The sequence below is a fragment of the Nyctereutes procyonoides genome, unplaced genomic scaffold, assembly GCF_905146905.1.
Source record: "Nyctereutes procyonoides isolate TBG_1078 unplaced genomic scaffold, NYPRO_anot_genome, whole genome shotgun sequence".
NCBI classification, from domain to species: Eukaryota; Metazoa; Chordata; class Mammalia; order Carnivora; family Canidae; genus Nyctereutes; species Nyctereutes procyonoides.
Window position 1 is genome coordinate 25,578,341 of NW_026575121.1, and position 12,125 is coordinate 25,590,465.

Consider the following 12,125-nt stretch of genomic DNA (forward strand, 5'->3'; position numbering starts at 1 on the left):
TTGCAAACTACACAGCAATAAAGCTTTTGCTTGCCTCTGACTAAATCCTTGCATTCCAGGATGGTTTTTTGTTGTTGTTGTTGTTGGCAGGATGTATTAAAGCCTGGGGTAGTACCTTAGTCCACCTAGCCAAGATGGTTTTGCTTGTTAGTAATTTAATCTGCTGCTTTAATATCCCATTCTTCCTTTCTGCCAACCCTGCTGCTTTCAGGTTATGGGGAAGATAGACCTTCCATTCAGTGTCCTGTTCTTTTGCCTAATCTCGCATATCAGAACCTTCAAAATGTGACTTACAGTTTCTGTCTATTCCACAAAGGCATTCATACATGGTACTCAGTGTCTCTAATCTCTTGATGGTGGCAGCCTGGCTTGCGAGGCATCAATAAAAAGCTTGGGTTAGGCCAGATGTGGTGTCCACACAAACCAAGGCATTATTTTGAGCCATCACCTGAAGGGAAGGGGCCAATATAATCCACTTGCCAATCCCTCACCAGTTGGGAACTCTGGTGGATGGCCCTAAGACTCTTTTGGGAGTTGCCTTGGATGTTTAGAACACACATAGCATGCTTTTACTGCATTAAGCAAATGCCCGTATTTCAAGGGAATGTTGACATCCTTGGCAATACACCACCTCACGTGAATGCTGTGGTGGCCACTTTCCTATGCACCCAATCTCTTATATCTACTAAGGGGTCAGTTGCCAGGTAGAGCTCATACCCAGGCTAAGGCATCAGCCTCTTGATTGGCAAGGGGTAGCAACACTTTATGAGCTGAGATGTGGAAAGCAATGAAGACAGCCTCAGGCTCTTACAGACGAAGCCAGATGTCTTTCCACATAACCTAACCCCATAAAGGCTAATTCACAATCATCCACTCCTTGGTTTACTGTTGTCCAAAGCCATAAGGCTAAACTCTTGAGAACAGCTCAACTGACGGTGCAAAGGGTTAATGGCCAAGGTTCCTGAGTGGTCCCCAGCCAAACTGCTCTTGAGTTCAGCCCACTGGCTGCTATGGTTTGTTCCTCTTTCCCTCCAGATGGTGTCAGTGTTGGGCTGGACAGTGATCGCAATCCTTGTGGATGGGTTGCCCCAAGGAGACCCATGTGTATACTAGGCATCAGCGAAAAATTTCCCCACTTCCTCCCCATAGACCACACGAATAGGGGCAGGAGCATTTAGAGGATCTATATACTACAGAACCTAGTAGTACCCACATTTCTGTTTGTGTGTGTGTGTGTGTGTGTGTGTGTGCGCGCACGCACGTGCACATGTTTACACCACTGATTATATTTCTCTGGAGAACTCCTGATTTAAACTGAGTAGTAGGAAGAGAGATTAGTGGTTGTAGCTATAAAGAGATAGCATGAGGGATCCTTGTGGTTAAAGTATTCTGGGTCTTGACTGTGGTGATGTTCCTATGAATCTATTCTTGTAATCAAATTGTATAAAACTAAACACACATGCACACACAAATGAGTGTATGTAAATCTAGTGAAATCTGAGTAAAGCTGATAGATGATATCACTGTCTACTTCCTGGATTTGCTACTGTACTATATTTATCCTTTGGCGAAAATGTTATCCTTAGGGAAAATGGGTGAAGGGTACATGGGATATCTCTTTGCTATTTCTTGTAACTGCATATCATCTATAATTATCTCAAAAAGAACTTGTAATTTTTCAAAAAAGCTAAGAAAATTATGCAATGGATACCGCATTCCAAGTTAAGAGCAAATTCATCGTGAGAATTTGCAAAGCTCTCTGAAACCTAATTTTGTGACTTCAGCTGTCCATCCATCTCCAAACTACAAAACAGATTTAAAGCTATGAAGTAAAGAATTGATGCAGGAAGATAGCTATTGGTGAGAGCTGTAGGTTGTTTCAGGTTCAAGACTCTCCAGTCACCCATGGGAGGTGACAGGTGTCTATCTCTCATCTGAAGTCTAGGAAAGCAACCTCAGTGGGACCACTTAGAGGACCTGACTTTTGTCCACTAATGGTTATTCGACACAGAGGGCCAGTACCTCCCTCAGGCTTGAATTTCACAAAGTAAGAATGTGTGTTTGGCTTATTGCTCTGACAAAGGTACAGAGAGTTTGCTGCTTTGGGGGCACTCTTCTAACATGCCTGGCATTGGTTGAGGAAAAGAATACCTAAGTGTTTACTATGAATACATGTGGCTCTAATGCAAGAATGATAGATGTAGAAGATAGCTGGGCCTCACACTGAACACTTAATAGATCAAAAAGACTCCTAAATAATACATGTACATTTGGTTGCATCAAGGCAATGGCAGGCAAATCCCCAGGGATGAGGCAAGTGTTCCTCCCCAAACCCTCAGATAGTCAGTTGTAAATAGTTGTCAAATCTGAATGCTAAATTATCATTCATTGTAGAGAATTAGAAGCTTTATACATCCTGCCTCATGCCCCTAACTTTCCTTCCCTAAAAATACATTGTGCTATTAAATCATTTGCCAGTTTGCTCTGTGATCAGATTCTTCATTCTTGCTCAGCTCTGTTCTATATTGCAGGAAATTTCATTTCCCAAGAACTAGCCCATCTCCATTTGGTCCCTGGTGTCTAATGCTTATTGTCTCACAGTGACTATGGGTGGGAAAAGAAAAATCATACATAAAGCATATACTAAAAAGCACCAAAATCTATTAATGGAAGGAACTAACAACCATTCAGCATATAGAAATCCAGGCATATGACAACCAAATAGATTTAATTGAAAGATCCAACTCAATAGGAGCCCCTTTTCCTTTGTAAATTTAATGAGTTAAAAAAAAGGGGGGCTGACTAGTAATAACATTTCTCCCTCCCAGCTCCCACACTTGGTGTAGAAGCCAACAATACTATTTAATAAAATAAATTTAAATAATTTTTATTAAGTTCAGTCTTTGTTTTTGAAAATAACAGATTGAAATACATCATTGGACATGAGTACACACAATAAATAGAAAATAGAGGTGCACAGTGCTGGCAATATATGGATCAACTCTTCTATTTCTTTTTCCATAATGTAGTAGACCAAATCTGACACACAATTAGCATTGTTGAAAGAGCAGCCAAAGAACCAGAAACATGGTTCAAAACTACTAGCAAGAGAGCTTAACACAATGGATGAACTACTAAAAATATTTACTGTCTACTGGGGAGCTAACTTTATTACAGCAATGAATTCTACTTTATCTATAGTGATTTTTAATGTGTGTGTATACACACACAAATATATATATATTTAATTTATTATATATTAATATATATTTATATATTATTTATAATATATTTATATATTAATATATATTAAATATATGTATATTTAATGTGTGTGTATACACACAAATATATATATATATTTAATTTAATATATATATATTAAAGATTTATCTTAGAAAGAGAGTGTGTGAGCAGTGGGAGGGGCTCAAACCAACTCCCCACTGAGTGCAGAGGTGGACTTCAGGCTTGATCCTATGATCCCAAGATCTTGACCTGAGCCAAAATCAAGAGTTGGGCTCTCAATCCACTGAGTCACCCAAGACACCCCTAAATTTATATTCTGATATGGCAGTTTTACTGCTTATTAAAGATGCGAACTACATAGTCTACTTGTATTGACTGACATTTCACAGTTCAAGTAAAGCATAGAAATGTTACATCCTTTCACATGACTTTACACTTCCTCAGTTATACTGTAATTAAGTATTTTCTCTCCTTACATTGAGAATAACACCAAACTGTGTTATAATTTTTGCTTCCACAAACTTTGGAGGCCCTCCAAAGAGAAGGGCTTAGAACTTCTTGAAGGCTGAATCCTCAGCACAAAAACCTGAGGATTCACTCCAACTGGTATGGATGGGGGAGATTGTTTGGATTGAAGACATTTAGATGGAGGAAGGCTCAATAATAATTGAAATAGAATTTTTTCCTCCCTGTTCAGCTTCATGGTCAGATTAATCAATAATTTTATTTAGGAAAAAATATACGGTACCTTCTATTATACCCTTACTGGGATAGCAAATTCATATTCAGAATTAAGTTCACAATGCTAAAACTATTTTTTAGTTTATTAAATATTTTATAGATTTTATGTAATTTAATGATTTTGTAGAACTATTGGTTGGCTTTTACAGTGTCTGCATAGTTATAAGTCCCCACCCATCCCCAACTATGCCCTGCCCTGACAGAAAATTTGCTAGTCATTTTCTACAACATATTTGCCAGTCTCCCAGACAGTGGTCCTCAACCTTCCTATTCACTAGAAATATCTGAGAAATGTAAGCCTTACCCCTAGCCCCAATCCCCAGAGATTCAAATTTAATTGGACACAGTATTTCTAAAATTCCCTTGATGCATCTAATGTATGGCCAAGGTACCTTACTGGCATGTGCTCTGACTTGAGGCAATCAAAATTCTCAGGTAATCTGACTTAAGAACAAGGAAGAGAAAATAATGGGCTCACTTCTGTGGGCTGGGTCTTATGCTCCTGAATAATGGAAAGGTCAAGAGGTGAATAAGAGAAACAAATATGTCCACAATGAGGGAAAAAAGAAGCAGTCCCCAAGAGGAGCAGAGGGGTAAAAGAGGGACCATGGCTTGAGGTTCCATTTACTCCTCTGTCTCTATGACCAATTCCTTTTGCTCTTTAACTATTTGCAGGAATTAGTTTTTGTTACGCCAACCAAAGAAGGCCTAATTGATCCAATGGTTCAATTCAAAATCTCTAGCTCATTAACCTATAAATACAAATGACGCTACCACAATAAGTGTCACTCATTACCTGATAGACTCTTAGCATTTAGGCATTTATCCTCTGTGTTTCAATCAATTGAGGCCGTTTTACTATAGATCTATAGATGCTGGGTCATAAGAGTTGAATATTACAACTATACTCAAAAGTCCCAACATAGTAGAAATTTGATGATAATGTGTGTGAGTGTGTGTGTGTGTATGTGATTAAACAGGCTACTTACCTTAGAATAAAGTTGGTGAGCATTGGTAAGACAAATGACCTGGTTGAAATAAATAAAAAATAACATGAAAAGAATACCTGGTAGAGTGTTTTACCTAGAGGAAAATGTATCCGTCCCTTTCCTCAATCCCTATACAACTATTTAATTCACAAAGCACGTTGTATTATTCTCTAGAAGGTGGATGTACAATTGGGTCACTATTACTACTTCTCAGGAAGTCTCTAAGTCAGTACCCTCTTAACACCAGCTCCATGCCCACTACACATTAGAAGATGCTCAATGAATCTCTTCTCACTGAAAGTAAAATTTCCTATTCCAACAAAATGATCAGCTCCTCTGGGACAACAGCTAAGTTTCCCACTTGAGTCATTACAACATCTAGCACAGTGCTTTGTGCAGAATAGAGGCTTTATTAATGAATCTGTTTAAATGAATAAATGAGGATCAGTTCAGCTTTTATATATCAGTTGTACATATTAAAGATAATTGTTAGCACCAAGCCTACACATAAGTAAAAGTGATATTTTTTACAATGCCATTTACAATAACGTTTTAATTCTATTAACATCTCTACTTCCCATATTGTAAAAATGCAATCCATATAACTTTTATTTGTAATTTACTCTTGTCTGGCAATAAATAGCTTTTGTTCATATTGTAGTTTTGCTAGTCCCAATGAGAGCAACATGGGGAAAAACCTTAAATCATTACCAAATTCCACTAACATCCAAAGACTGTATGATGTTCTAGTACAAGTCTTACTGACATAAACACATGAAGACAGAAGACAAAAATGTGTTTGTAATGGTCACACAAACATTTTAAGTTTTTATTAGGGAAAATCATATTTTGTTAATTCATGAAATAATTTCTTTTGACAGAAAAAAAATCCATTTTCCATTCTCTTGGGAACGTTTAGAATATTCACAGAGATAGTAACCCAATATTTGTTCATATGCAGCATTTTGGATTGATTAAAACGTGTCTATATTATTAAAAGATATTGGAATTTCAAAGTTTCTAAAAGGCATTTTTTTCCAATGATAGAGAATGAAAGCAAAACACTAAGATAGAGTTACAAATCTACACTCTTATAGATATGGGAATAATATATTTTGTTCCATCAACATGTCTACTTTACATTATTCAGCACAAAGCTTGTGAAATAAGAATCATGGGAATATAAGAATATAAAGGAAAAGGGTACAAATAACAGCTTCATAAACTGAGAAATGTACATAAATAAATCATGTATATGTGGGCAGTTTGCTTAGCTGGCAAGAAACAAAATATGGAAAATCTGCTTGTTAAACAATAACTACAGAGTGTGCTTTTATGATGTTTTTCAGCACAGTAATTCATATTAGAGATAGAAGCAGTTGCATGTTAAATAAAATCATTGAGCATTGTTCCCCTCGCATTGCAAAGAGCTGACTTATGTTGTTTTTAGATGCCTCCCATTAGAAAGTAAATATTCCTTCAATGCTATGCATTTCACAAATTTAATAAAGACGAACTGTAAATAAAGTCACAGGGATATTTCAGACAGTTTTATTAGGAGATTGTTGAAAAGAAAAAAGAAAATTAAATACAATAACAGTAAACGTGGTTCTCACATTGAAACCAGGCTCAAAGAACTAGGCTACCATAGAAAAATTTCCAATTCTTGCATTATGATGTAAAAACAGATTTTTGTACAGATTTTGTACAACAAAATTCGTAATAACCTTTTCTCATTTTTAGAAAACTTTAAATATATAGATAAAAATAGACAATTTTCATAGGTCCTACATGAAGATGAGTATGTTCTGTTCCAAGGGCTTGCATAGAGCGCAAATGTGGTTATAATATAGAACAACTAGACATTAATATTTTTAGGATTACAAAAGCATGGAAACCATAAAATGGGCACAATTTTACTTGTCTATACCAAAAAATAAAAACCCAAACAAACAAACCAAAAACCCAAAAACAAAAACAAATTTCAAACCAACCTGTATAACTAAAAAAGGAGAAAAAACTTAAGTTACAGACTTAAAATAACATTTCATGAATTGTAATATTTACAACATGTTAGTAAGATTCTCTCTTAACATATAGCTGATAGCTTCTTTCTTTAATTCTTGCTAAAATTCCTTTTATACCAACCAAACACTAAAGCATTCTCAAAGGTCTTGAAAGTATGCATTTTAAAACTATTTAACCTACTTAACAGGTGACTCTATGCAAGGAGCAGAGCAATGGCTGATTCTACTACTTAGGTAAGTTGTAGGCTTTTTAAAAAATCTTTTAAAAAATGTATGATTCAAAAGCTTGCCACAAGTCCCTCCAATTTTAAGTGTTGTAATCCTTTAAAGACTGCATACAGGGAAAAGCAAGAAATACAACAAGGAATAGAATCTCTTGTGCTCAAACAACAAAAGATGGCTATGGAAAAACTATGCTTCGAAAACCAAGTTTCTACAAAGCATTTACTAATAGTATTTTAAATAAAAATATTGCTCCCTTTCAAGCAAGCTAAAATAGGAACTGTATATATAACTTTTTTTACTGTAGTAAAAAATGGACTTAGCTGGTTAATAGCAAACTACACAAAAGAAATATGTTCCAGTATTGCAAGGAAGACCTAAAAACTATAGAAGCTTAGTGCCAGAGTATCTATAATGTTAATTTCCTCTCTTAGCCAAATGATTAGTACCGAATCAGAACTATCTTTAAACATTTTTAAGCTAGTTTTCTTGGACATTTGGGATTTTGCTCTTTATGGTAATAAATAATGCTATGATCATAAAATTTTAAGATGACAGCAAAATCATAAAATGCACAGCGACCGTCCTGATTCATAATATCAGTCTTTAAAGGTGTAACTCCAGATTAATAAAAACAAAGAGAAGGTAACTACAGTGTGTAATAAGCACTGTTTGCAGCTTTACTTCCAGTTATCTGCACAAAAGTGAAAACACATACTGTAACTTTCAAAAAGACAGTGAAAATAACACATAGGCACCCTTCCCTCTGACGGGGTGGGGGGGAAGCACAACACATTTTAACTTTATCACTCAGCGCTACATGGTATTGGACTGATACATCAAGGGTTTGTTAGGTTTTGTTTTTCAGCAACATTAACATAATATGACATTAACATATAAAAATATTTCTGGTGTTTTGATTTACTGTTCAGCCACAATCCATTCTCAATAGTGCAGTTTGGGGCACTAACTAGGGTTCAATATACAAATAAAAGTGGCTGACACAGAGTTCTGATGTCACCAGATGCTTAAGATCTCATTCATTAATACTGTGACTCCAGACAAATATTTACATGCCTGCATGCGTTAAAACCAGAAAGGTGTCTTTCTGACTAACAGGGTGACAAAACATATTTTCTAAAATTCTCATTTTCCTAAACTCTAGTATACTACTGCATACATAATACCTTCCTTGTATGTTTTATGTTTATATACTGTACATGTGACCAACAGTTTGAATAAGAAGCATCATCATTATTTTAAAATCTATATGCCACTACCAGTTTGGAATGAAAACATGTTACATTTTTTTTTTTTTTAAGAAAAAAGACCTTCAGTGAAACCTTTTGGCTTATATTCAATGCTTCTTTTCAGATATGCAAAATGTTATTTCATAGGTTGTTGTCAACATCCAATTGTTGGTCTTTTGGAAGTATGTGAAAAAAATCTTCAGGAGAAAACCCACAATTAGTTTAAAATCGAATGTAATAGAATATTACTCTTTGATTTATTGATTTTTTTTTGTTTTTTTGTTTGTATTTTTTGTTTTTTTTTTTTTTGTTTGTTTTTTGTTTTTTGTTTTTTTAGGAATCCTCTATGCCCCCTACAAGTTCATTTCCAAGTGTTCTTGCTGGTTTCTGGAGGACATAATTCTGAAGGTCTGAGTGATCACTGGTACAAGAGTCTTTTGATGTGCTCAGATCCAGAATTTTCAGAGGAGGAAAATGGTTCATTCCATTAAAAAAACAAAGCCAGGCCTTATTCAGGCCTGCCTTTAACTCTGTATACAAGTGTCCAGCAGCAAAGTTGCAGTGTTATTAACTGTAAGAAGTTTGATACTTGTACATTTACAAACATTCTCAGGTCTCTGGTATGAACCACAGGTGAAAATCAATGGAGGAAACTTTTTTTTTTTTTTTGTAGAATACTTAAACTTTTAAAGAACATTAATACACAAAATTGAGGAAGTTCCCTTAAAAGGACTTTATTTTTTCTGAACTTTCCAATGACGAATGTCTGCAAAGTTCTTTACTATAACATGGATTTCTTCAACAGGAAAAATTCAGTACATGACAGTAGTTTTCAAATACAGTCTTCCATCTAAAAATGAACAATAAAGAAATAATTAATTTCATGACATCTGGGGGACAATTATGAATATAAAAAGTAAGTAGCCTGGTATAAAATTTGTAGATTTTATTCGATCTTCACTTGTTTAGGAAGTAACATTTTCCACATATTCTTAAAGTTAATTTCATAATTACGTTGAGTTTCCATGATCAGAATACAGAATTTCTAGTACTCATAAATATATATTTGTTATTTTGATATCAGTTTGAGAGCACTCAGAAAACAGATAAGAGTATGAGTGTGTGGGTGTTACTGATATGCAAAGCTAGTTGATTTCTGTTGAATGACAATTCCTTCCTCCAAGCTTGCAGAACCAAATTTTCTCTGAATGCACTCAGGTGTGTCTCCATCACGAAAGACCAAGCTCCCATCTTACTCCTTAGCAGTGTTGTTAAGTATACCATTTAATGTACCTATTGTGCACATTTGTTGCTACTTATATGAAAGCCATCTAGGTTATTTCATCACTGTCAAGGAACTATATAGTCTTTCCTCCTTGAAGTGAAATTAGCCAAACAATTAAATGTTAAGAAGGAAATATATTACTCAACTTTTACCAATTAAGAAACCCACGGTTATGTGAAAAAGCAAATCAAATATCGGACACATGCAATAATCCCATTCGAATGAGACAGAAATAAGAAATGGGAAATTATGGGATGCCTGGGTGGCTCAGCAGGGGTTGAGTGTCTGCCTTTGGCTCAGGGCGTGATCCTGGGATCTGGGATGAAGTTCTGCATCAGGCTCCCTGTGAGGACGCTGCTTTTCTACCTCTGCCTATGTCTCTGCCTCCCTTTCTCTCTGTGTCACTCATGAATAAATAAGTAAAATCTTAAGAAAAAAAAAGAAATGGGAAATTAAAAATCCAGAGGAAAAACAAAACAAAATGTAAGCTCATTTCTCAAATGTAGCATGCTTCAAGTTGCCAACTTTGTGGTGTGGACTAAATTTTGGATATATTTGTATAAAAAATATCTAAATTCCAATTTATAAGATCTACAGTAGAAGGTAATAAGAAAATTTTTCCATGCATTTTTAAAACTGAATATTGCCATAAATGTTTGCAAAATGACTGGTAGCTGACCGATAGTGTTAAAATATAAAGAAATAATCTACAATAAATCCAGGAAATAGAAAAATACAGTCTAAATATGTGCAGCTCTCACTTTCAACATTAAGCTCATTGAATTCTTTCACATAATATATAGTAGACACAGCAACTAATAAGGAACTTAAAACCAATGTTAAACCATTTTTTACTTCATAGAAATACTGGTGTGCCCAAATTTTACATCCCTATTCTGTTTGATTTTAGCTTAAACTCTACAGTCGGAATATGACCTCTAAAACATCATAGAACTCTGTTTTATTCATTGATATATCCCCCAAACCTAGTACATGTTCAATAAATACTTGTTATACATATGAATCAGAGACAAGTTTTGTGAGACTTACACGAAGTAGATATTGAAATAAATAAAATATATATTTAACATATTATATTCTTAACATCCAATATCCACCATTTGCCTTCAACAGCATGAAAAGCAATGTCCATCATATCAATCTCATACTGGCTAATTTCTAATAAGATATATCAAGTATTGGTTACCTCAATAAAATTAATCCAACTTTAATAATAACATTTATTTATTATTAATAACATTATTATTAAATCATTGTTATTAATATCATTTATTTATTAGGATCTCTAAACATCCTTATCTTCCCTGTTCAATAATCATATATCAACATTATTTTTAATATATACAACATCTAATAATGACAGTGACTATCTGTTCCCCGTAAGTGGCATACACACTTGGATATATACCATCTGAGATTCACAAATGAAAATATATTATTAAACCAACTATTTTTGAGCCATGACTTAAAGGCATGCAAAACTATGCTCAATAATCACCTTAGAAATGTTGTCTAAAAACATTTTACTTCATGGTCAGTAACAATAATCTTTCATTAATGCTAAATATTACTACAGCTCCCAAGTAGCCATTGTGATAATATTCAATAAAGATAGAAATTTCCTAAATCAAGTATTAAACTAATACCAAAATCAAAGTCATAACATTTTAATGAAAATTTCTTTTGAAGGATATAACAGTATCATATTAACATATTATGAAATATTTATTGTTTTTGCATGGAACATGGTCTGATTTCTTGTTTGCTTGATTACACCCACCCGTGGAACAAAACTATGTTTTTCTCACTTACATTAGAGATATAAATATAGATATATAGATAACTTTCTAGTTTTAGTTTAGCAGGAATTTCAATTATTCACTTTAGAAATAAACCTAATAAACTTGGTATTTATAAAAATAAGCTAAATTTTCAGCTTTTCATTTACTTAGTAGCAGGTGGCTAAAATTTGCACCTTTTTAGAGATAACTTTGATCATAATGATTTTTACTATGTAAGGCAACACATTTTATAAAGATCTAGTCATAGAGGATTCAGAAGCAACTGAAGGAATACTATATTTTTACCAAAGTTTTCTAATTCTTAACCTTTAATTACTTCATCCCTACTTCTTTATCCTTTGAACTGTCTCAGTATTTCTGCTATATATAATTATGTTGAGAGCATCATTTCCACTCTTACCTTAAAAAAAAAAAAAGGCAATGTTTCCTAGCACTAGACAATGGGACAAGAGACATTCTTAACTTTCCCCAAATTCAAATTCCTTCACAATATCTATGGAAAAGTATTTGCTCATAATTAACATTTCAGGGTTTGTTTTGAT

The 12,125-nt window shown here is 34.2% G+C and overlaps 1 protein-coding gene across 1 annotated transcript in view; it reads right to left on the reverse strand.

Annotated features, from left to right (window-relative positions):
• Positions 1–6,499: 6,499 nt before the first annotated feature.
• The window catches only part of DACH1 (dachshund family transcription factor 1), a 425,270-nt gene continuing 419,644 nt past the window's right edge, over positions 6,500–12,125 (reverse strand). The window contains 1 exon segment of the mRNA XM_055335915.1: positions 6,500–9,325. Within this exon segment, the coding sequence (XP_055191890.1) occupies positions 9,288–9,325 (38 nt within the window). The 3' untranslated portion in view covers positions 6,500–9,287.